Source organism: Xiphophorus couchianus, chromosome 7 (genome assembly GCF_001444195.1).
Source record: "Xiphophorus couchianus chromosome 7, X_couchianus-1.0, whole genome shotgun sequence".
NCBI classification, from domain to species: domain Eukaryota; kingdom Metazoa; phylum Chordata; class Actinopteri; order Cyprinodontiformes; family Poeciliidae; genus Xiphophorus; species Xiphophorus couchianus.
This window is the reverse complement of record NC_040234.1, coordinates 24,303,869-24,330,629: the sequence shown is the minus strand read 5'-3', so window position 1 is coordinate 24,330,629 and position 26,761 is coordinate 24,303,869. Positions and strand designations below refer to the sequence as shown.

Sequence of the window (26,761 nt, the reverse complement as noted above, 5' to 3'; positions counted from 1 at the left end):
TACCCTCTACCTCCAACATATCAGTGATGTTTAATTGCAGTTTTACAACCTTTTACACCATTTCAAGTTCAATGTCAAAATCACATTTATATCACATTTATTTTCTTTAGCTTCTCTGATTTAGCATTCATTTATAATTTTATAACTATAACTTATTAATTATATTTATTATAATCTTAATGTGAGTTATTACAGATGTTTTTCTGAAAAGAAACCAAGAATAATCCATGATTCTAATTATTTAATACCAAAGTTACAGTTACTTGTTTTTCTTGTAAGTGTTCTCACAAATGTAAGTGTAAGTATTATTACAAGTAAACCAATATTAATATAAGTATTTTACTTTGAATCTTATCCAATTACTAATAATGTTTAGATTTCATTCTTTAAAACTTTCATGCTTTAAACTAAGAAATAGTCTCAGCTATTTTTATAAATCTGCAGGCTGGAAACTTCCTCTTTTTCCAGGAAACCTGCTTTTCCTGTTTAATGAGTCTCTCTGACTGACTATGATTTCTTATGATTAGATAGAAAAAAGTAGAATTAAAGCAAAGTTTGCATGAGACAAAAACAACACACACAACTAGATTTATTTTATTGACACTTAAGTCTACTGTTGGGCCTTGATATCACTTGAGTGATTCATTTTAAAGATAACTTTATTTATTATTACTGTTAAACTAACTTTATTGACACTTAAGTCTACTGCTGGGCCTTGATGTCACTTGAGTGATTCATTTTAAAGATAACTTTATTTATTATTACTGTTAAACTAAAATCTCCAGCATGGGGAAGTGGGATGAGCTCGGATTTTCTTGACACCCCCTCCACGAAGTCAGACCTTTCACATGCTGGGAGTCCATCACCCTCCTGTAGTTCGCCGTCCTCATCCACTAGAAAGAGAAGAGGTTCGTCTGGGATGTGAAGATGCAGATTCTTCATCCTCAGTTTTCACAGAGGGCTTGGTGTAGTCATCAAAACTCCACTTCTCTTGACACCCCCTCTTTGGAGTTTTGATTTCCCCCATGAGGTGATGAATGTCGAAGAAAACTTGGATCGCTCTGATTCTTCTACAGGAACCTTCGCTGGATGAACTGTCGGTTCTTCAGGATGTGGAATGGTTCTTTAGGGAAGATGGGCTGAGACAGAAGGCCTCAAAAAATAAACTTTTCTGGCTGTTCAGCAGAGCAAAGCAAAAAGCATAAGCATCATGACGCTTTATCCGTAAGCATGATCCTTTTCCATTTTAATCCATCAGGTGGTGACAGGAGTTCTTCTTTAGCATAGTCCAATTTCTTCACGGCCCTCCCAGTCCAAAGCCTTGAAGTTGTTCTTTGAACGGCAACCTTCCTGTAATAGTGGCCAGTCTAATGTAGGATGGCATGGTGCTTGATTCTCTGGCCATCTTCTCGTAATGTTCTGGTTCGCTGTAGCTAAGAACTGGCTTGAGCACTGCTTCCTCATGGACCCCTTTCTTCATCAGTAGTACTGTGTTGAAGTTCAGTACTTACTTTACAAAATCTTGGGCGTTGAATCTCAGCTTGATCACCGTAGTTGCAGGCCGATCTTGAGCTTTAATCCAAACTCTCTGCCCTGTTTTCAGTGACACTTCAAGCTGCAACTTCCCTTTTCCTTCTCTAAGCAAAAAGGAGAAGTGTCTTCGCCTCCCTGCTTTCTGTGACGTGAACGGAGTTCCTCTGCAGGGGAAGACCTGCTCTTCTAGCAGTTGTCACTGTGTCCATCAGCACCAAGAGGTACTTCTCACCTCTCTTTCCTGTTGTCCCCATTGGCTCTGCTACATCCATGCAGACTGAACCCCATGGGACTGTGCTCTTGATGAACAAACCTTCCATCCGCTGCCCTCGGCGACCTGCGTTGTATTGACCACACACTTCACAGTCCCTCAGCACGCGTTGGACTTGTTTCACTGGGATCCAAAGATCTTGCTCCTCCAGCTCCTTACGGGTAGGTCGCACGCCTGCATGTCCAAGGGCCTCATGCACGCTCCGCACGACCTCGACCACGTACTCTTCTGGGACCTCCCTTCCTCTGGGAGTACTGTCCCACTTCTCGGTACCGACAAAGATGATCTTCCTTTGTTGGACATAACAGTCCACTTCATCATTCCCACGCCAATGAGCTCCCTCATGCGTGTGTGCTCTTTGATGCTCAACTTCTATCTCCAACTGCATTTTTAGCTCAGCAATCTTTTTCCACAAATCTTTGTGTGCCACGGGCTTGCCCTTTGCAGTCTCGAAACCATTTTCTTCCCAAATGGCCAAGTCCTCTCTAAGGGCCTGAGCACAGTAGTAACTGTCAGTTACTAACCTGGCACTCTTGATTTTCCTTTTCACCAGCTCCAGCAATCCTTCCAGTACTGCCGTTACTTCTCCGGCTTGAGCACTACCGGGAGCTTTTCCTTTCTGACGGCATCTCTCTTTGCCGTCTTGCTTCAGAATAAATCCCCAGTATGCCGACTGGTCGGACCCCTTTCTGGATCCATCGGTGTAGATTGTCCATTCCGGTTGTTCTGGCTTCTCAGATGTCTCTTGCGGTCGTTTCTTACTGGTGGGTTGTGCTGGCCCAATTTCAAGCTCCGGGTCCAGCAGGATGTCTTTAACCATGTCTGCGTCTGTGTGATGATGTCAGCTGCTGGTGTTTGTTCCTCTGTTGCCGGATGTCTTCTCGATGGCTGCAGTGGAGGACGCGGTGTGCTTCCTCATCCATCGTCGGCTGATGATACTTTTCTCTCCAGCAAGACTGAGCCAACTTTCCTTTGTCTCGGGTTGATGTTTCAGTTCCTCATTCTTGGAACCAACTTCCCCACTTGCTTCAGGTCTGAGTCACAGTAGCTGTGCAGAATGCTGATGCAGTTCTGTTGAGGTCTCCTCATTTTCCAAACGATCTGGACGGCCGGCTTCCTCCGGTTTCTTCCCCAGATTTTCCTCCTCGAAGTGATCATCCATCACTCCGTCTCTCTGTCGGTTCGAGTTGTCTATCCCCCAAAGCCTCTCTTTAGCCTTCGAGCAGGGATGGGTCTAGACTATGTTGGCTACTAGCTTCACTGTCTGGATCCGGTCATTTATCCTCAGTAGGAGCCTTCCCTCACCTGTATGCCATACAGTTACTGCAAGGGTTGTGACTGACGGCCTTATCAGTCACCATTAACTCTATTCCTTAAGAGTTAACAAGCCAAGTGAGCTATTCAGATCCTCACATCTGTTTTTACTAACTTGGCCATAGGGCCCTCCTACTCCGTTGGACTGGGCCCCACGTTGGGCGCCACTTGTTGTTGCGCAACACCCCCCCCCTCCTTTCTGTCTCTACTCTCTCACTCTCGTACTTCCTCTTCTGAGAGGGGAGATGTGCTACCAGCTCTCCGTCTAACGGGTACGTTGAGTTTCCTAAATCTGCTGGGATTTACCCTGTCCAGAACTGAAGTAAACTCTGTTTAAGCTGGTTTCGAGAAACGATTCGCCTGGTTATCTGACGGCCTACATCCAGGTGTCCCACCCTTCTTCCCCCTGTGAATTAGCCAGACTGAGCAGCCTACAGCCAACTAGTTTCACAGAGCACACCTGTTAACGGTCGCTCGTTCTCTATTTTACAACTTGCATTTGTTATTGAACCAGGTAGGTTTTAGTAACTCGGGCGAGTCCCAAGGATGTTGTTTTAAATATGGGCTACCAGCAACCTAAAAACATTTTCCACCTCTTCCTCTCCAGAATCAAACATCATAGCTATTTTACAACCATCAAAGAACTTTAAGGTGACTCATTAACTGAATGTCCACAACATCTTTTAGATTTTCTTTATGCTAAATATTTTATTAGTAAGGCATTTTTGCAAGGGTCAGTACAGCTTAATTCAGTAGCAGAAATAATCAAATAAGTAAAATCAATCATCTAGTCTATCTTTCCCTACTGCTGACACTGAGAACTAAAAAAGGAACCTTAGAGCGAGACGGACGGAGTTTGGCGCCTCGAACCCCAGACCTGGCACGACGACGAAGAAGGTGTGGCAGCAGGAGGAGGAAGTTGATCGACGAAGGCAGGGATCTCTGTAGGTCCGATGAACTTCTTCTCCGCATGGATGGTGAGGTCACACAGGACTTGGTGCTGGCAGGAAAAAAGGCACCAGTTCTTCTTCCTTGTCTTTGTCTTCATCTTTGTCTTTGGGGTCAGAACCCAGCCGATGAGAGAAGTGCGATTCGAAGCCACAGATTGCGGGCCAGACGGGTTGGTCTCCATGTGCAGGACAGTCTCCGGCTCCGTGGCCCCGGCTCTTCTTCAGCTGCAGAGTTCTTTGTCCATCTCGATCTTGGCTCGAAGCTGCCCGGAGGATCCAACGAAAGGTTCCTCTTTTGCACCCACCTTATATAGGGTTCATCCACCCCCCTGGTGCGCCTGCTGTCTGCTTAGACAGATGATCTCATATCCATCACTGTCTTACAGACATTTCCTGATGTCTGAGCCAATGTCTCAGGGTTGCTCAACCTCCTGTTTCCATATAAGGTGCTGATCATCTCTGCTCTCCTGTTAGTTCCCCTTTTTCCCTTCCTGTCACCTTTCACCTACCCTCTACGTTCAACATATCAGTGATGTTTAATTGCAGTTTTACAACCTTTTACACCATTTCAAGTTCAATGTCAAAATCACATTTATATCACATTTATTTTCTTTAGCTTCTCTGATTTAGCATTCATTTATAATTTTATAACTATAACTTATTAATTATATTTATTATAATCTTAATGTGAGTTATTACAGATGTTTTTCTGAAAAGAAACCAAGAATAATCCATGATTCTAATTATTTAATACCAAAGTTACAGTTACTTGTTTTTCTTGTAAGTGTTCTCACAAATGTAAGTGTAAGTATTATTACAAGTAAACCAATATTAATATAAGTATTTTACTTTGAATCTTATCCAATTACTAATAATGTTTAGATTTCATTCTTTAAAACTTTCATGCTTTAAACTAAGAAATAGTCTCAGCTATTTTTATAAATCTGCAGGCTGGAAACTTCCTTCCTCTTTTTCCAGGAAACCTGCTTTTCCTGTTTAATGAGTCTCTCTGACTGACTATGATTTCTTATGATTAGATAGAAAAAAGTAGAATTAAAGCAAAGTTTGCATGAGACAAAAACAACACACACAACTAGATTTATTTTATTGACACTTAAGTCTACTGTTGGGCCTTGATATCACTTGAGTGATTCATTTTAAAGATAACTTTATTTATTATTACTGTTAAACTAACTTTATTGACACTTAAGTCTACTGCTGGGCCTTGATGTCACTTGAGTGATTCATTTTAAAGATAACTTTATTTATTATTACTGTTAAACTAAAATCTCCAGCATGGGGAAGTGGGATGAGCTCGGATTTTCTTGACAAGTGCAAAGAAATTAAAACTTTGTATTTGGCATAACTTGCATTCATGCAATGCTTTAGACAAATGACAAAATATACTGAACAAAAATATAAACGTTCCATGTAAAATATTGTTGCCACATTTTATTGTCCATCCATCCATTTTCTATATACACCCAGAAGGCTGTTGCTATGCGACATTTTGAACAAGCTATCCGACTGCCATCTCTGATTTAATCACATTTTGCTACAGAAATAAATACAAAAACAGCCCCCTCATACCTACTTGAACCTGGTTTCTAACTATTAATTCAATTTGTAGCAGGTTATAATAGCAATAGGGAGCTCTAAAAAGTAATAATGTTTGTCATGAAAGGGTTTAACAATTGTGAGATTGTAGTAGTTCTTAAAACTAACATTTTGTGTTTTACTTGGAGAAAACACTTTCAATATTAATCATATTGAGCTATATTTGTTCTTGCTTGATTTTTTTCAGTGCAAAGAGCTGCAATGTTTAATTTTTGCCACCAAACTTAATTTCTAATCGGAGTGAATAACCTTAGGTACAATTGTATTTTTGTACATCCCTGAAAAATCTAAACGACATCACCAAAACTTAAATTTTCTTCCTCATGTTATTCTATCAGACAACAGTCAGAAAAACATTTACATTTTTGAATGATGCTGCCCTCATGCCGTATTTTAATGCCTCTAACTGATTACATTTGTTTGATATTTCCTACATGTTTATAGTCATGCCATACTTCCTTGTAACTAACTGTATTTGTCCAGGGGCATGGATTTTGACAGGGGGGCTGAAAGAGGGTGTTTCCCGGTGTGTAGGAGAGGCTGTGAAAGACCATGGGGCTGCAGCTTCAACTGTGTCCCAGAAAAAAGTCACTGTGATTGGCGTGACACCTTGGGGTCTGGTACACAACAGACAGCAGCTTGTCAACGCCCAGGTACTGAATCTATTGTGTTTTGTTCCTTTGCAGAGTGTGAAGTGTCAAATGTTATTAAACGCAGCATGAAAACAATGGCTTTGGTAACCACTGGATTCTTGTGTTGCTGGTCTGAAGGGAAGTTTCCCTGCTCGTTACCATGTCCAGAACACAGCAAATGATACATACTGTTTGGACAACACCTGCCAAGCATTCCTCTTGGTGGACAATGGGAGTATTGGCCAGCGAGGTGGAGAGACAGTCTTTCAACTTAATCTGGAGGACTACATTTCCCATCAGCGCACAGGCATCTGGGGTGAGATGGACTTTTGTGTCTTTAATAAAGTTTTTCAAATAAAAGAGGTTGACATACTTTATTTAGTACATGTCATGAAATTCTGTGGAATTGACATTATGGTATAAAAACCATCAGCTAACCAAATGATCATGTAAGCAGCTAAGAAGCATGCACACTATTCATACCTCATTGTTCTCATTTCTGATTCTTACGTTGTTGATTTAAATCATAGACATACTGCTTAGACATGTTAACATTGACTGTGCAGGAATTTGGAGAACTACATTTCATGTAGTCCATGTACCAGTCAATCAAATTGGGAACTTATTTTTGTGTTCTAATTATCCTCAGCACAATGACACCACAGTTTCAAAGGTCAAGTGACCCTGTGGGCTACTTTGCTTTAAGCTTCCCTACCAGCATGTTAGCACATCATGCCTATGTTTTTCCTGTGTGAGACAGTAATTAGGAAATAAATCAGACATGAGATATCTTTCCAATGGCTGTTGCTGGATTCTGAGGTCTACAAAATCTATGAAAAGTGATCCAAGAAAGAGAAACAGACAATCCACCCGGTTGTTGCATGATGCATTATGCAACAAAGATTGGCTGTTTATGCCAATCTTTCTTATATAACTTATGTCACCAAAATGTCATTGACCAAATACCCCTTCATAAAAATATTATTGCTTGACAAGTTTGATCTTTAACAGATTATCATCTTTTGCCATCTTTGTTATGTATTAGAAGAGGGAAACATAAACAAGTTTTAGTTATTGACATTGCCTCCAATCTTTTCTGATTTTAACTAAAGAAAACATCCTTTCTAACAAATCAGTTTGATTCCTGAAGTTTTTTCAACTAGGTCTATAGGACTTATTGTATCTGTTGCTGAGGATTACACCTAAGATACAATGAAATGTTTTAAGGAGTCAGTTCCCTGGATAGTTAAGCTTTTTGCTGCATAAAAAATAAATATGTTCTGTTTCATGCAGCTTTATATTTATGTTTTCTTCACCCAACAACAGGTAGTGGCAGTATTGAAATTCCTGTCATTTGCATGCTTATCTCAGGAGAAACCAGAATGTTGGAGGTGAGGAAACTCATTCATGAATTCAGCACTGCATTACATACTGCAAATGATTGTTTCTAAAGGTTTGTTTTTTCAAATATGTGACCTGGAACATTTTTGTCAAAAACCTAAGTTACCAGAACCTTCCACTGTCCTGTGAGTTTTACCCATCTAGATGGTATTATGAGGTGTACAGTTTTAGAGCTAAGTAAAGGTATTTCATATTTTGCCAAATATGGAATTGTAATAGATTTTAAATAAATTGAGTAGATCTCAACTTTTGTGAGAATGAATGAAAGCGGAAAAGAGTTCCAATTGCTAAAAATCAAAAGTATTTAGTTTTGGTGATAAAACTAATGCTGGTTTTATTATATTTAATAACTAGAGATGCTCTGATCAGGTTTTTTGCTGCCGATTCCGATACCAATCACCCATGAGGGCTGATCATTGTCGATCACCAGGATTGGCTGTTAATTTTTCGCTTTAGATATAAATACTGCTATTTGATCAGGCAAAATGGAAAAATTATCTGGCAATAAATTCACCTAATTTAGACATAGAACATGCAAAATACTTGCAGGCAAAATACAGCAACGATTCAGTCAAAAAAACAACTGAAAAACCTGCAATCAGTAAAATAATATTTAGCAGTAAGGTTCTCAGTACCATAAATTATACATAAGTCAAATAAATCAGATCATACACTTTTACACGGCAATCGGCCGATCGATCGACACACCTCTATAATAACTTATGGCAAGTTCGTGGGGGTGCTGTGGTGGCGCAGGGGGTTAGCACGCCCCACGTTTGGAGGCCTTGGTCCTCGACGCGGATGTCGCAGGTTCGAGTCCCGGTGACCATTGCCACATGTCTTCCCTCCCCCTCTCCTCGCCCTCTTTCCTGTCTGCCTACTGTCACAAAAAATACGAGTCACTAGCGCCACAAAAACTCTTCAGAGAAAAAAAAAAACTTAAGGCAAGTTCGTTCAGACTCCAAAGAAAGGTACAGCAATAACAATGGAATAAATCATCAAGACATGTTCTTTTACTTTTGATCTGGACTAAAAACGCAGGAAGGACAAACTTTGTACTAGGAAATATTTGCACAAAGTCCAATATGTTTGACCCAGGGGGGATTGTCCATACACAGCCATCTTTCTCAGCACATTGCATTTCTCAGCATTGACACTTCAGGCCATACTGCATCTATCAGCAACGAAAGAGGTCACCAGAGACAAAAACTACACAAGAAAGTCTGTGTCCTATGGATGCTAGGAATAGAAAGTACATAAAGGACTGGGTATACAATGGCTGCAAACCCAGGGTACTGGAAATGGCACTAAAAACTGATGGGAAGAAAATGTCGTTATTCTACTTTCAGATGAATATTGTTTTCGTCCCACCTGTCCTTAAAAAAGTGAAAGAACATGGGAGTCTGCATTGACAAAATGCCTTTGAAACTTGATCCAGCTACACCAGTCCATGACTATTTTAGAAACTCCACATAAGTTATATTAATTGGATTGGAGAACTACATTTCAGGTAGCCCATGTACCAGTCCAAAACTCAATATCTTTAGTCTGAACAGGAATTTTTAAAACATTTATGAGACCTGTATTATGGGAAAACATAAAATTTTCATTTCTAATTTACCTCTAAAATACGCAAGCATAAAAAACAATATTTGGACCAGTAAACCTGGACTAGACTAGTCAGCAACAATAACAGTCTTTGAAAGAAGGATTGATTCTTTTAATTAACACGTAGAAGGTTTGATTAAAATTCCCTAAAACAAAGTATTAGGGATTTTTAGATTTCCCAGAAATATTGTTAAAATCTTCTCTCATTTTGTAACACTTGTCAGAAGACAAGTGTTACAAGACACTTGTCTAGACATCTAGATGCACTGTTAAAACATTAGTTGATAATAATCTAGCTCATCATAGGCCCCCACAAGAGAGCCTGGGTAAGGGTCAAGCTTTATTCTTCAAAGTATTATAATGTCTCCTGTCAAATATTGTTTTGGGGATTAGAACACTTTTACTGAAAATGTTTGACAATACTTTGATCATTCTAGTCCTGCTTGTTCTTTGTCACACTCCTCAGTTTGCAGTACCTTGTTGTAGTAATTTGATGTGTGTGTTTTCATTAACTGGCTCAGAGAATAGACACATCCCTCAAAAAAGCAACGCCCTGGTTGGTTCTTGCTGGTTCTGGTAAGGCAGCAGATTTCATCACTGACTTATCAGCAATGGTCTTCAGCCCTACCCCTCCAGCAGCAAATGGGGAGGCTGGCAAGAGTGTCAGCGCAGAGTTCTGTGACTGGGTTTGTGAGAAGGCCCGGAAACACTTCCCAGCTGAGGACGAGTTGGAAAAACTGGTCAATACTGTAAGTTCCTAGATAGTCCATGTTGTGTTTCCTTAGAAAGCATGGGTGTTGTCACAAATGCAATTGTTAATTACAGGTGAGGCAAACAGGACAAGGGAGGATAAGAAACTATGACTCATTTAGGAGTGAAAGAAATATGTTGTCACAAGTTCATAAAAAACTTGAACAAAGCCGCTATTTGCTTTGGCATTTCTATTTATTTTTGTCATGAGAGACTGTTAGCCATTTCGGTTTCTCCCAATTTCCTTTGTGTAGCTGAATTCAATTCTACTTATATAGCACCAATTCACAACAAAAGTCTCAAGGCACTTTACAAACAAAAGTATTTCAATCTATGCTTGCTATCAAACAGTACAGTAAGCTCCCTCAATTATTCAAAGTAGTTTAAATAGGAAACACAGCAGACTGGATCAAGTCATTGACAGCATTCACTCCTCCTGAACGTAACACGTGGCAGTAATGGAAAATTGCTCGCATTGTGTTAACTTTACAGCAATCCTGCAAACTCCAGCAGAGCCAGAACCTGGCTCAGGACAAGTGTCCATCTGCCACGACTGTCTTCGGTTGGAGAAGACAGAACAGAGACAGAATACAAAAGATATACACAAAGTTACTATATATATAGCAAAACCAGAACAGTCATAAGTCAATTTTCTGAGGTCAAGAGAATATAATTTGTTTCTTTACAAGTGCTGTGACCAAAACTGACGTAATTTAAAATAAGTAAAACATATTTTGTCTTTTCCTTATATATATCCCACATGCCATTTAGTACACATAAGCTCAGCTTATCCATCCATCCATTTTCTAACACCCTTGTCCCTAGTGGGGTCAGGAGGGGTGGTGGTGCCTACCTCCAGCTAACGCTCCGGGCGAGAGGTAGGGTTACCCTGAACAGATTGCCACTCTGTTGCAGGGCAACACAAAGACAGACAGGACAAACAATCAAACACACATATACACTCACACCTAGAAACCAATTAACTTAACTGTCATGTTTTTGGACTGCGGGAGGAAGCCAGAGTACCAGGAGAGAACACATGAATGCACAGGTGGCAAACTCCATTCAGAAAGACCCCAGGCTGGGAATCGAACCCAGGACCTTCTTGCTGCAAGGCAACAGTGCTACCAACTGTGCCACTGTGCAGCCCCATTCAGCTTATCACTGATGCTAATTTTAGCATCAGAATGCTGAGTTCCAACCGCCGGGCAAGTTTTGGCATGACCCTTTTAAATATCTTCAGAAATTTTCTGTTATACAGATTGTTCTTGCACCTCAAAGCTATAAACACATTAGCAACATTTTTGTTAAAATTAATGCACCATCGGTGCATTGAGCACATGTGTAGTTGTGCACCCACTGTCAGACTCTGGGGCCTGAACCAATGCCCACAGGATGGTCTGCTGTGACAGTTTAACAACATCTGAAAATATATACAAGAATGAGTGGTACTTCTGACAAAACAAAAAAAAAGAACCCCTGTTACAACACACTAGGTTAGCGTTTCTCAACAGGGGCGGTAACGCCCCCCGTGGGGCGTTCAGAGGACAGCAGGGGGCGCTGGCGGAAATTTTCACAAAAGGGGGACGCTGAGATTTCTTTGGGGGCCGTTTGTTCGAAGGTAAACTTTACACATTAAATGCACAACAATACCAGTTTAGACTTTGAGCAACTTGCTAAAATTGTATTGTGTAATTAAAACATGCTTGGCTGCAACTGTATCGATGGTAGCTCTTCTTCTCTTCAGTGTTTGTTAGCTTCTCTGTCAAAGATTCTGTTCATTACTTTCATGGACAGAATTTCTAGGCGCAGCCAAGGTCTAATCCGTTTTGGTTGCCTTAGGATCACATCCCTACTTTTTGCGAATAATGTGGTCCTGTTGGCTTCATCAGGTCAAAATCTGCATCTCTCGCTGGAGCGGTTCACAGCTGAGTGTGAAGCGGCCAGGATGGGGATCAGTCCCTCCAAATCCGAGGCCATGGTCTTGAGCCGGAATAGGGTAGAATGCCTTGTCCATATCTTAGGATCTTGTTCACGAATGAGAGAAGAAGGGAGCGGGAGATCGACATGCGGAATGGCGCAGCATCTGCAGTGAAGTGGGCGCTGTACTGGTCCATCATGGAGAAGAGAGAGCCGAGCCAAAAAGCGAAGCTCTCGATTTACCGGTCGATCTATGTTCCCACTCTCGTCTATGGTCATAAGCTTTGGGTCATGACCGAAAGAACGAGATCATGGATACAAGCGGCGGAAATGGGTTTTCTCCATAGGGTGTCTGGGCTCTTCCTTAGAGATAGGGTGAGAAGCTTGGTCATCTGGGAGGGACTCAGAGTAGAGCCGCTGCTCCTTCACATCGAGAGGAGCCAGTTGAGGTGGCTCGACCATCTGGTCAGGATGCCTCCTGGACGCCTCCCTGGTGAGGTGTTCTGGGCACGTCCCACCGGGAGGAGGCCCCAGGGAAGACTATGTTTCCCGGCTGGCCTGGGAATGCCTTGGGATTTCCCCGGAAGAGCTGGAACAAGTGGCTGGGGGGCGGGGAGTCTGGGCCTCCCTTGCCTCCCTTGTTAAACTGCTACCCCCGCAACCCGATTCCTGATAAGAGGAAGAAAATGGATGGATGGATGGATTTATGGTGTGCCTATTGGGTTAGCTGAATGCATCAAGCATTAATGATAAAGTTGTTTCAAACAATGATTGTTTACCTTTGTTTGTCCAGGCTATGAGTATTTATCAAAGGAGAGATCTCATTACTGTTTTTCATGGAGAGCAGGAGGGTTCTGATGACTTCGACACAATTCTCCTCAAAGCCCTGGTGAGAGGTAAGTGATGGGGAATTATTCAGGGGACTGTTTATCAATTATAACATCATCCCTTATAAAAACAAAATATATTTGGAAATCTATTGTAATAAATTCTAATATATTATTTCCCCCTTAAATTTGTAATATATGTGGTAGATACATTGAATTATATATTGAAGATACATGTATTATAAAATATTATATATCCATGTAATATATTTATATACAGCAAAATATACAAATGAGCAGTGTTGTATAAAGTACTGAAATCTCAGAGTCAAGTAAAAGTATAAGTACCTCTCCAAAATATGACTTTGGTAAAAGTCCAAGTCACTGACTGAAATGTTACTTGAGTTAAAGTCTTAAAGTATCTGAAACTTCTTGTACTTAAGTATGGAAATTACTGTAAAAATGGATGTACTCAAGTAATGTAATGAAAAGTACAAGTAAAAAGTAAAACAAAGCAAATGCAGTTTGAATGACATTTTTTATATTTTGGTAAACTTGTCAAATACACTTAAAATAATGTACACAACCAAGTGCAGGCAAAATTAAACCTGCTAATAGATATACCTGCAGGCATCATTTAGTTAAGAAAATTAGGTGCTTTACCTATAGCACAAGGTTAACTTAACCTGCTTTACAACTGAACCAGCTTCTTAGTATACCCTCCAGGACAGAAAATACAAAGTTTTTGTAAGCCTTAAGTTTTCCCTTCAAGTAAGGTCAGTGCTGAAAATGAGAAAAATAAATAGTACAGAAAATGCGGCCAACATGAAGAAAAAGAGCTGTTATGATTACTCTACTTCACAAATCAGTGAATCAGTCAATGCTACAGTCAGTAGGTGGTGCACACAACTGGTCATTATGCAAAAGAAAAAAAGAATTGGGAGGGAAATGCAGCTTATTGGCATCTGTAAACCTGGTTTTGAACTTGCATGCCTTTCCTACATTCGTTAAATTTAGTCTAAATTGCTATCGCTATGGCTTCTGCCCCCCCTTGAACAGAGGAGTCTAGGTAGCCTGCTACAGTCAACATTAAGCCTAAGCAAAATACACCACGTGTGGAACTGAAACAATGCCAAACAAAGTTCATTTATGGTCAACGTTTCACAATACAGTAGTGCCTAGTGACCAAGCTATAGTTACTGAAACAGGAGGATTATAACCATTTCATAAGAAGTTACCTCGATGTGTTTCTTCAAGTTGGACGGGGAGTTTTTGTAAGATAGAATTTCCACATCTTCGGGCAGGAATAACATAAACTGCATGCGGTACGATGAATCTTTAACACCCACGAAAGAGTGTATTGTATTTAAATAAGGCCATGGGCTCTCATCACCAGCTGGTGGTTCCCCTGGAGCCACCAGCAGTCGTTGTGGTCTCGGTCTCCTCCTCCATGTGACTGCTGCTGATTGCGAGACTTGCTTTGTGTTTAATGGGAGAAGCGAAACAGGTGTATCCTATTGGTGGTGATGAACAAGCCCAGGCAAGTAGGCTACGGACTTTGTTCGGTAGCCTACTTGCTAATTGCTAATCAGTAGGTGAGATCAAAACACTTGCGTTTCTCTCTCTCGCTTTTTTGTAACGAGTAACTAAACCACACATTGAAAATGTATCGGAGTAAAAGTACGCAATTAAGTTCGGAAATATAGTGAAGTAAAAGTGAAAGTCATCAAAAATGTTCATACTCGAGGAAAGTATGAAGTACTCCAAAATATACTTAAGTAAAGTAGTGAAGTATTTTTACTTCGTTACTATACAACACTGCAAATGAGTACCACTTTATACATACTGCAGCATATTGAACATAAGTACATAATGTCAATGTGATTTATCCTGAAATATGAATTTTCATAAATTTCTTATTTATGAACATTCACTATAATTTATTACAATTTAAATGTGAAAATGTATTGGTAAAATATATAATAAGTATAAAATATACATGTTTGATATATTCCATATTTATCAAACAATATAATTTTAGATACATAAATTATATATGCAAAGACCCATGAACATATATATATACAGTGCCTTGCGAAAAGGTCATCTCGGCAAAAGGTTGAAAAGTTCAAGGGGGCTGAACTTTTCAACCTTTTGCCACTTTTCAGGCTCAAACATAAAGATCTAAAATTTGTATTATTTTGTGAAGAATCAACAAAACGTGGGACACAATCTTGAGGTGGAAGGAAATTTATTGGATAGTTGAAACTTTTTTTACAAATAAAAAACTGCAAAGTAGGGCGTGCAATATTTTATATACATATATGTATATATATATATATATATACAGTATATACAATATATATATACATGTCAAGATGGCGCCGGCGCAGCTGGCTGCCTGCAGACGCAGCTCCCGTCGTGTGTGTTTGTCTGTGTATATTTGCTGTAACCGATTATTGATCCGTGCTTGAAGAACCCATGGATCATCAGTTGGGCTTTCCACAATGGCTGGATGTGGTTCTGTCAATGTTCTCCGCGTTCTTCTGCTACTTTTTCTACTCTTGGTTGCTGAGAACCTCGCCGAGCGGAGTAGCGGCATTGTTTGCTCGCGTGAACGGCTGATTGCGCTGTGTGGGCCTCTGCTGCTGCCCGGAGACGGGCCTGTGGTCCCGGAGGAGTTGCAGAGGAGACGACGGGGCTGCGGGTCTGGAGTTAAACGGAGGTAGAAGAGGAGAAGGCGCAGAAGGAGTACTGGGAGTGCAGTATCTTCTGCTTCACGGAAACCTGGCTGCACTCACTCATTCCGGACTACAGCGTGGAGGTTCCTGGATTTTCCTTGGTGCGCGGGAACAGGGACTTTTCCAAGAGTCGGAAGAAGAGGGGCGACGGGATTGCACTTATGTGAGTGAGAGGTGGTGTAAACCCGGTCATGCTAACATGAAGGAACAGATTTGTAGCACGGACATTGAACTTCTGGCTGTGGGAATGCGGCCGTGTTATTTACCGAGGAAGTTTACGTCCGCCATTTTGATCACTGTTTACATTCCCCCATCAGCTGATGCAGCGGTGGCCTGTGACGTCATCATCTCTGACACAGCCAAACTCCAGACTCAACACCCGGACCTTGTTATTGTGTCTTGTCTCTTGTCTCGTCTTGTCTCTATGCTGTAAGTGCGAAGTAATTTCCCTGCTGGGATGAATAAAGTACTTCTATTCTTCTATTCTATTCTATATATATATATATATACATATATATATATATATATATATATGTATATATATATATAGAGAGAGAGAGAGAGAGAAATAGAATAGAATTGAATAGAATATATTAACATGCTGTATATTAACCAATAAATAACCTATAAATGAGCAATATAAATGAATCAATTAGCACAGACTTGGGCATTGTAAAGGCTGATGGCAACAGGCAGAAATTACTTTCTATGGTGAGTAGAAAGTAAGAGACTCACCATAGCCAGAGACTCATTCTAAAATGAGTCTCTGGCTGAAGGTGTTCCTGTATCTGGGCAGCATGTCATGGATTGGATGAGACTTGTTGTCCAAGATGACCTGAATCTTGGACAGGATCCTTCTTTCTAACATCACTGTCATGGTCCAGCTCCACTCCAACGATGTTACTGACCTTCCGGATCAGTTTGTTCAGTCTATTGGTGTCCTCCACCTTCAGCCTGCTGCCCCAGCACACCACAGCATACGGGATGGCACTGGCGACCACTGAGTCATAAAACATCCCGAGCAAAGTCCGGGAGATGTTGAATGACCTCAGCCGCCTCAGAAAGTAGAGGATAGTTTGGCCCTTCCTGTACACAGCATCAGTGTTCTTGACCCAGTCCAGTTTTTTATCAATGTGGACACCCAGATATTTACAGTTCTCCACAATGTCCACACTGACCCCCTGGATGGTAACAGCGGTCACCAGTGTCCTGATCCTCCTCCTTAGATCCACCACCACTTCCTTGGTCTTTGTCACATTGAGCTGCAGGTGGTTCAGCTCACACCACGTGACAAAGTTGTCAACAGGGACAGGGAAGATGGTTAAAATTGATGGGAAGATGGATGGAGCCAAATACAGGACCATTCTGGAAGAAAACCTGTTGGACTCTGCAAAAGACCTGAGACTGGGAGGAAAATTTATCTTCCAACAAGACAATGATCCCAAACATAAAGCAAAATCTACAATGTAATGGTTCACAAATAAACGTATCCAGGTGTTAGAATGACCAAGTCAAAGTCCAGACCTCAATTAAAATCTCAAATCTGTGGAAAGAGCTGAAAACTGTTGTTCACAAGCGCTCTCCATCCAGCCTCACTGAACTCGAGCTGTTTTGCAAGGAAGAATGGGCAAGAATTTCAGTCTCTTGATGTGCAAACCTGATAGAGACATACCACAAGCGACTTGCAGCTGTAATTGCAGCAAAAGGTGGTGCTACAAAGTATTAACTCAAGGGGGTCAAATAATATTGCACGCCCCACTTTGGAGTTTTTTATTTGTTAAAAAAGTTTAAAATATTCAATAAATTTCGTTCCACCTCACAATTGTGTCCCACTTGTTGATTCTTCACAAAATAATAAAAATTTTAGATCTTTATGTTTGAAGCCTGAAAAGTGGCAAAAGGTTGAAAGGTTCAAGGCACTCTATATACTGTATACAAATATATACACTGTATATATTTCTAAGTATCCCTCATTTGAGATACTTAAATTCCTCCTCTTGGGGCAGGACATCCTCCCCGACGAGGAGAAAGCCCTCTACCCTTTTCTGGCTGACGTCCATGGTCTTGGATTTGGAGGCACCTAGAACAGATGTACCAGGAGAGACTTTGGAACAAGTTTAAGCTAGGAAGAATATAAATTTATATTGTATTAACCCTACTGAGAAGTGATGTAGATAAAAGGGATCTTTTCAACAAATCATTCTTAATTTTCATAACGAGGGAGGAGTAGTAAGATGAGAATAAGTCAGAACTAATAAAGATGCCCAAGTATTTGAAATCTCTTTCAGATATGTGAAAAATAGGCTGCAACACCATATCTTGAAAGGCATTGAAAAGAGAAGAAAAAGATTTATCTAAATTAATCTTATGAAAGGGCACCAAATTAACATACATTTTAAAAAAACAGTATCCCAAATACTAACCAAATGTATGTAAACCTTTGAAATTGAGGAAAATTACAAAAAAATTCTAAAAATGTTCTCATCAAGTTTTCTAGCATTGAGCAAATACAAAAATTTTGGTAATTCCAACTGATGTAAAGCATGAGGGGTTTGGTAAGATTTTACTTCAGACAGTGAGAACATTTATTTCTGTCTTTTTATTCAGTCTATGTAAATATTTGGTTTCAATTGTATAATGATTAGAATGAACACAAACAATTTGCAATTGTTTATTAACTGATGCACCAGTTAATTAATGCAATATCATATTTCTAAAAAAGTGTTACCTTCACAATTTGGAATAATTGGCTCAAAATCTTTTAATGTTATTATAATTGTGGCAGAAAGTATTGTAAAATGCACTCAAGGATTTTATTACATTTTGCACCAATAATGCCGTTTTAACAATGTTTTTATTATATTACATTACTACACATTGTGGTGCTATTACATAATGTGTTATAAGGTTATCAATTTCTGTATTTTTCAGGATTTGTATAAAATCCTCAATTATAATGGCCTTATCTGTATTGAACACTAAATACATTTTTTAAAACCTGATCCAAAAGGTAAGAGTAAGTCCATGGTGGATAATACAAAGCAATAAGCAGAATTGATTTTGGTACAATTTAGATAAGGGAAACTAAAATGTAGATGTTTAAAATAACTCTAGCTATTAATAGGCTTGTGATTAATCAATAAAAGTAAATGAAAATGGTTGCTACTCCACCTCACCTTGTAGCTACTTCAAGGAATGCAAAAAATTTAATAATTAGAATAGCTTCACTCATTTATGCCAACATAATCCTCTTGCAAAACAGATCAGTCTGATTAAAACCAAGCCATTAAATAACAGTCTTTGAAGAGAAATGCCTTCTGTTCAATAAATCACACTTGTTTTATTTTTCCGTTGAACCAGTATTATTTTTGAGATTTTCATGATTTACCCATCACAGGGCACCAGCACCAGAGTACAACCTCTACAGATTACCATACAATTATTATCAACACCAATATTTATTTTAAATCAATACCAATTATTACTTTATTACTACATATTATTCCATTACAGCCTCGTGTAACATATGTTGCAATTAATTTTGACAATGTTGGTCACATATTGTCTATACTGATCTATCACTTGATGAAGAAATCACCAAGGTGATATAATTTTGTTCAAATCTGGATAATTTACCAATCTTACCAGGAACAACCCAGCTAGGCTGCCAAGCGACCACATCCACTGTCATGAACTAGTGTGGGGAAAAATGCTTTTGGTAGAATCCTTAGCATGGTCTGAAATTCAGTGCAATCTAATTTTATAAAGATTACAAACTTTGTTTTTAATTTTATGTTGAATGAAGATTATTTTAAAGATGATAGTTCTCATGTATTCTATCACTTAAATCACAAGTGTCAAATCCAGTCCTTTAGTCCTCAAGGGCCAGTGTCCTGCAGCTTTTAGACGTGCCACAGGTACATCATTACATTCACTAGAATGTACATTCACTGGAATGTACAGTACATTCACTGGAGTGAAATGGCTTAATTACCTCCTCCTTGTGTAGATCAGTTCTCCAGAGCCTTGCTAATGTCCTAATTATTCTATTCAGGTGTGGTGCAGCAGAGGCACATCTAAAAGTTGCAGGACACCGGCCCTTGAGGACTGGAGTTTGACACCCCTGAAAATGATTATGCAAAACTAAGGCAATATATTTTTTATAATTTGTCACTCTGATATTGTTGTTTGTCTACTGTGTTTGTGTTAAGCTAGTAAACGTTTAACCAGTATGGCCAGTGAGTACACAGAGGAGCTAAAACTGGCTGTGGCCTGGAATCGAGTAGACATCGCAAAAGCTGAGCTCTTCAATGGAGACATACAGTGGAAGGTATTTTTTGTTTATACTCTGTTGGAACACCAGAGTTTTAATTTGGTTCTAGTTTCAAACACCTTGCTCAGGGGTTCTCAAATGTTATGTTCAAATATCTAAATATCTGGTAAGGAACAGATAAGAGTCTTATCTGGACCTTATCTGATGAAGACAGAAAACAACAATAAGTGTGTTAAGAGGCTAATGTTTTCATTTCAGGTTGTACGTATTAAGATGTGTTATTCCGAGGAAATTTCTAGTTAGGTGGTCTGTGAGTGTTTGCTAGCTGGGTTAAGTGGTCCTCTGCCAGACAAAGTTTGAAAAACACTGTTATCGACATTGTTGCTTGACTTTTTTTTTCAGTATGAGGACCTTGAGGACTCCATGACAGATGCTTTGATCAATAATAAGCCCCAGTTTGTGCGTCTCTTCTGTGATAATGGTCTCAACATCCTGAATTATTTGACAAATAATCGCTTGGAGAGCTTGTATCGCTCACTGTCAGATAGCTTGCTGGCATACATTCTACTCCAGAGGCGTCTGAGTGAGCGACAGAGCCTGGATGGATCTCAGCTGTCTGTGGACGGAGCTGCACCAGGTGCCATGGAGACTTTCCATATGGAAGTAAACACAGGTGCTTCAGCAAAGGATCTTAGTTTGTTTGAGGTGAGTTCAACACTTGAGCAGCAAGCAGATGTTTGATTGAACAACTGAGGGAAAGTAGTAGTAAGGTCAACAAGGAACTCAAACGTATTCAATATCCAATCAGTTTTGTAAAGCTCTGACCTACTCATACTGATTATAGCCAATTCCTATTCCACATTAAGAAATATAATGTAACAATGTCTTTTTACTTTCTGCATTAACTTAAATGTGTTTGTCCTAAAATATAACTGTTATGCTTCAATAAAAGCTTGAAGTTCTCTACATAATTGAAAATTTGAAAGTACAACAAGATTTTTAATACTGGACAATCCATCTTGTGTGATTTAAAACACTAATGATTAACTAATATTTCCCAAAGCGACTCAATTCCAAAGCAACTCAATGCTACATGGAGTGTTGTTAGATCCAGAATGCATGCAGACTCAGAGGCAGGAGATAAAATGAAGATAATGTTATTAATAAATTAATGCAAAACTCTCTGGTAGGCACAGAGGGAGTGCCTACCAGAGGCATTCCTTTCTAATCCTATTTCTACATGACTAGAAATAGGCAGGCTGTTTCTTTATATCAGAATATCTGATTCTGATCCACATTGGTGGGACCGACTCAGGCTGCCTGTAGTGAACCGGGCATTTGGTCCAGCACTGGGGCAGCCTGATAAAGTTAAAGTCATAAGTTTTCTCTGCAGCCAAACTATTTCTGTGTTTGGGGGCGAGGAGAGGTTTTTTCTGCTATTACGAGGATAATTAATGATAATCGTCTGATCCGAGTCTTTATCATAATGTTTGGGTCAGCAATGAGTTTCTATAAGACAAAATGAAATATAGGAATAAGGTGGATAAGGACTAGGTGTAGCTACTTGGTCATTAAAATCAATTATATAAAGGTCAGGTTAGTTCTTCAGACCCCCACTTGAAGTTTGGGGGTCTGAAGATAATGGCTCTTCAGAAAATTGGTGACCTCTGTGCACTCTGCCTTTCAGTATCTCCTTCTGCATAAGTTACATCCTATTATGTTATGTTTGAATTCACCGAGGTTCTGTGAACGATTCATTCCTTTACAAATGTTTGTATAAGCAGTCATTGTGCCTACCTACTGGATTTTATACACCAGTTGACATGGAAGTTATTGGAAAACCTGAATTCATCAAATTCAAGCAATGGCCCACACTTGTAGCAATAAATTGAATTTTTCTATGATTACTCTGTGACTCTTTACAACCATAATCAATTTAACATATTTGATTTCTTTCAGTATGCTTTGCATGTTATGCTAAAGACCACTTAAATAATCACATTATGTGTAGAAAAACAAATAAGGGAGGCAAACTTATAATACATATCAAAGCAAAGTTTGTGACTGTCCATCAGGTATCCCGCCTGCTGCAGGATCTCTTAGGTGATGTCTGTGAGCCTTTCTACTATGGAGCTCTGGGTCTTGACCCCAGGATGGGCACTAGAAGAGCACTGAAGGTCAGTGAGTACAGAACTATTTACATAAGAACCTGTTCACAGGTCATTGAGGTGGCAAAAGTCTTCTGTTTGACTCACTACATATACTTGTTTTATCTAAAAAAATAAATAATCTGACATTGTGAAAATATTTGTCTGCTTCTCATCCTCAAATGGATTCATGTGCCAAAATATTCAGATCAAAATCTCTGCTTTAAATGTTATGCTAGAAAATTATTAATCAGTACAGTGACATTCTCCTGCAATTGTAAAATTGAAAAGTAACCAACACTAATGTAGTCTCATAAATGACCCTGACAATATCATTACTTTTTTGGACCTTCTTATGACTGAATTGGTCTCAGGACTGTGGATAATACCCTCCACATTGCAGATGTAGCCCTCTCATCCGACTCATCTGTTGTATGTACTCTGCGTTGTGTGTAATGGGCAAAAGGAACCAGCAGACAAGGACCCCGGTGTGTATTGCAGCAGTAGGGTAGGTTTATTCTGTCTAAAGCAAGAATATTCTCAGCACAGCAGTTTTTGGGCTCTGGCTTTCCCCCACAAACCTCTCCTCAGCGCAGCTCGGCGCGAACTGATACAGGACTGTGTTATAACCAACCAAAATTTTCTCAGACATTGACAAATAAATAAAGTAAAATGTCAAGAAAATTAAAATAAAACCCAAACAAAAATAATCGGCCCATTAGTTACAATTTTTATAATTCAAATTGAATTAATAACAAAAAGGATTTTCCATTATAATATGAAAATATACTAAATACATTAATCTAACATCCAGATGACATTTTGAAGCAACTCACATACCTGTTTAAAACAAGAATATTCGCAGCACAGCAGTTCTTGGGCTCTGGCTTTCCCACACAGACCTTAACCAATCAAAAGAACAAAAATAACCACATTGACATGGTAAACTCAATAAATGTCATTAACGTGGGAATTAAATAGCCAGTACAGTGCTGCGCTAAACATAAAATAGTTGGGGAACAACATATAACAACTTGTGAGTTTGGCAAACATACTTTTTAGGACATTTTGAATATTTCAATACACAAACAGAAGACAACTTTGTACACTCACCTCTCCTCAGCGCAGCTCAGCGTGAACTGAGGAGGGCAGCGCAAACACACAAGATATGACGCGGAAACAGGAAACAAGAAAATAAAAGCTTCTCCGCCAAAATAAAAAACAATTCAAAAACTAAGAAAAACAAATATACATACACTGCTCAAAAAAATAAAGGGAACACTCAAATAACACATCCTAGATCTGAATGAAAGAAATATTCTCATTGAATACTTTGTTCTGTACAAAGTTCCATTTGCACAACAGCAGGTGAAATTGATTGTCAATCAGTGTTGCTTCCTAAGTGGACAGTTTGATTTCACAGAAGTTTGATTTACTTGGAGTTATATTGTGTTGTTTAAGTGTTCCCTTTATTTTTTTGAGCAGTATAGATAATGAGGATGGATTTGAGGTGAAATATAATCAGTTTTACACACTTGCTACATCCACCCCTCCTATATTTCACCAAAATCCAAGTCAGTCTAAATTTTACAATCCCAATACATGGAAAACTGACAGATTTGATAAAGATTTGGCACAGGGTTCCCGTAACCAAGTGTAGCATTCAGCTTGAGAGCCACCTACAAACAGGTTTCGAAGGAACATACGGTTGATCAGGCCTCTGCCCTTCTCAGATCAATATGATGCCATTTACACCCTATAATTCTGTCAACTTTAAACCCATAAACACAATACAGATATATATTTGATGAAAGCAATATTCCATTACAGTTATGTTGCTGAACTGTCCATATAAAGACTAAACAAATGAGTTCACTCAAAACCAAGTAGGAATGGACTGGGATTTTTGGCTCACAGAGTTTGCCAAATCCTACTACTAATACAGGGACAACACATGTCTCGCCATACAGTTTAATTTCCACCTCATACATGCAGCGGGGTTTGCTGAATGTCCCTCCACAACCAATGAGAACAATTTCTTCAGAGAGGGGAACAGGTTCCGAAAGTGAGTTCTGATTCAGTGTAACCGGGTTCTGCTTCACTCCACTGTACCAGGCCGGCCCCAGTAACCCCTCGACTGTGTAGATTTTTAATGAAAATGAGAAGTTTCTGGTTTATCAAGCAGTTTATTTCCTGAATGAGAACATATGGGGAGTTCAAATCAGTGCAACGGCTCCGCTTCATTCAGCACACTCTCGTGCAGCTTTCACAGACTGGCACAGAGTACAGTAAAGCATTAATATTTTCAATGTACATTGAAGAATAAAATAATAAATGATGTACCTGAATGAGAACATATGGGGAGTTCAAATCAGTGCAACGGCTCCGCTTCATTCAGCACACTACAACAGAGCGTTAAGTTAGCCTTTAACTTAGCACATGAAGTGTTTGATAATATTAACTAAACTAAAAGTACAAAAATTGGTGCTAGGCACACATCTAGTAATTAGTAAATTTCACACTATTTGTCTAAGTTAATAAAAATTATGGTGCTAACACATTTCTACTGTGTGCTGAAAAACGCAACTCACCTGTCTTGCAGCTTTCACAGACTGGCACTGAGTACAGTAGTGATGTGTCGGTCGCGAACGATCCGGCTCTAAGAGCCGGCTCTTTGAAGTGAACGATTGGAACCAGCTCCACAATGGGAGCCGTTTTAGGATCCTATTTGGGAGCCGGGTTTTTTTCTACAGTATATTATAAGTCTACTAAGGTCAAGTTCCTGCTGTCTGGATGTTTTACTCACACATTTCTTTAAGAAAGTCCTGCCTGTTATTGCTTCTGATCTGATCCAAATAGTAACTCATCACTCTCATCAAGTGTTTTCCCCCAGGCTTTGAAAACAGCAGTAATCAAACCACTGATAAAAAAGAACAGTCTGGACAAATCACTAATGCAGAATTACAAGCCGATCTCCAACCTCCCATTCATCAGCAAAGTTATTGAAAAAGCTGTGTGTAAACAATTAACTAGCTTCCTAAAAATAACCAATCGCTTTGACTCCTTCCAGTCTGGCTTTCGTGCTCACCACTGCACAGAGACCGCCCTCGTAAAAGTGTTCAATGACATCCATATAAATACGGACTGTGGGAGAACCACAGTGCTGGTTCTGTTGGACCTCAGTGCAGCTTTTGACACTGTTGACCATGACATATTACTGAATCGACTGGAGAGTTGGGTCCAGTGCTTAACTGGTTTGAATCTTACATAAAGAACAGGGATTTCTTTGTTTCAATTGAAAACCTTTCATCAAAGAGGTCAAAGGTCACATGTGGGGTACCCCAAGGTTCAATCCTAGGACCCCTTTTATTCAATATTTATATGCTCCCACTAGCTCAGGTAATAACAGGAAATAATATTAGCTACCATAACTATGCAGATGACACACAGCTCTACATTATGATGTCAACAGGTGACTCAGAGCCCATCCAATCACTGAACAGATGCTTAGAACAGATAAATGTGTGGATGTGCCAAAACTTTCTCCAGCTGAACAGAAACAAAACTGAAGTTATTATTTTTGGACCTAAAGAGGAACAATCTAGAGTCAATGCACAGCTTCAGTTATTACAACTGAAAACCAGCGATCAGCCCGAAACCTGGGAGTAGTGATGGACTCTGACCATCACCTCCAGAGCCACATAAAAACAGTTACAAAGTCAGCCTTCTATCACCTGAAGAACATTTCCAGGATTAAAGGACTAATGTCTCAGCCAGATCTAGAGAAACTCATCCATGCGTTCATCTTCAGTCGTATTGATTATTGCAACAGCGTCTTCACAGGTCTGTCCAACAAATCAATCAAACAGCTGCAGCTGATCCAGAATGCTGCTGCTCGTGTTCTCACTAAAACCAGGAAGATAGAGCACATAACACCAGTTTTAAAGTCCCTACACTGGCTCCCTGTAGCTCAAAGAATAGACTTTAAAATACTGTTGTTAGTTTACAAATCACTGAATGGCTTGGCACTACAATACATTAAAGATCTGCTGTTGTTGTATCAACCTTCCAGACCTCTCAGGTCTTCTGGTTCTGGTCTGCTCTGCATCCCCAGAACCAGAACCAAACGAGGAGAAGCAGCTTTCAGCATCTATCCACCACAAATTTGGAACAAGCTTCCAGAAAACTGTAAAACATCTGAAACACTGACTTCTTTTAAATCTCAACTAAAAACCCACCTGTTTAGAATTGTATTTGAAATGTAATCAATTACAAATTTATTGATGGAACTTGACTTAATGCTGTGTTTTGATTATTGATTCTATGTTGCATTGTGTTTCTGTGTTTGTAATGATATAAAGCACTTTGAAATGCCTTGCTGCTGAAATGCGCTATACAAATAAAATTTGATTGATTGATTGATTGATCATTAATGAGTTTGATATAAATATGTCATGAGAGATATCTATTGTATATAAAACAATCTTATAGGTAAAACCAACATGTAAAATCATATTATGTGTGGAATAGAAAAAGAGATAAGAAAGAAACTAACTGCTTGCTCTGATTTGTCTTTTCCAAACTTCAGCAAGTCAACAAACTCCTGCAGGGCGAATGTATATATAGTAACCAGTGCTGCCTCTCACCCTGGGCAGCTCTCTTCATTTGGGCTGTTTTACAGAACCGCACTGAAATGGCTATATACTTCTGGGAAATGGTGAGAACATGTTACTTTAAAAACTTTAGTCCAAGGCTTGTGTGTGTGAACTTATTAGCT

The 26,761-nt window shown here is 39.5% G+C and overlaps 1 protein-coding gene across 1 annotated transcript in view; it reads left to right on the top strand.

Moving 5' to 3' along the window:
- The window catches only part of LOC114148589 (transient receptor potential cation channel subfamily M member 4-like), a 95,532-nt gene that overhangs the window by 34,007 nt on the left and 34,764 nt on the right, over positions 1–26,761 (top strand). The window contains exons 5-13 of the mRNA XM_028023973.1: positions 6,169–6,338; positions 6,456–6,633; positions 7,644–7,708; positions 9,848–10,075; positions 12,790–12,892; positions 19,776–19,894; positions 20,240–20,542; positions 21,913–22,014; positions 26,573–26,701. Coding sequence (XP_027879774.1) covers positions 6,169–6,338; positions 6,456–6,633; positions 7,644–7,708; positions 9,848–10,075; positions 12,790–12,892; positions 19,776–19,894; positions 20,240–20,542; positions 21,913–22,014; positions 26,573–26,701 — 1,397 coding nt within the window. The remainder of the gene's footprint in view (positions 1–6,168; positions 6,339–6,455; positions 6,634–7,643; positions 7,709–9,847; positions 10,076–12,789; positions 12,893–19,775; positions 19,895–20,239; positions 20,543–21,912; positions 22,015–26,572; positions 26,702–26,761) is intronic.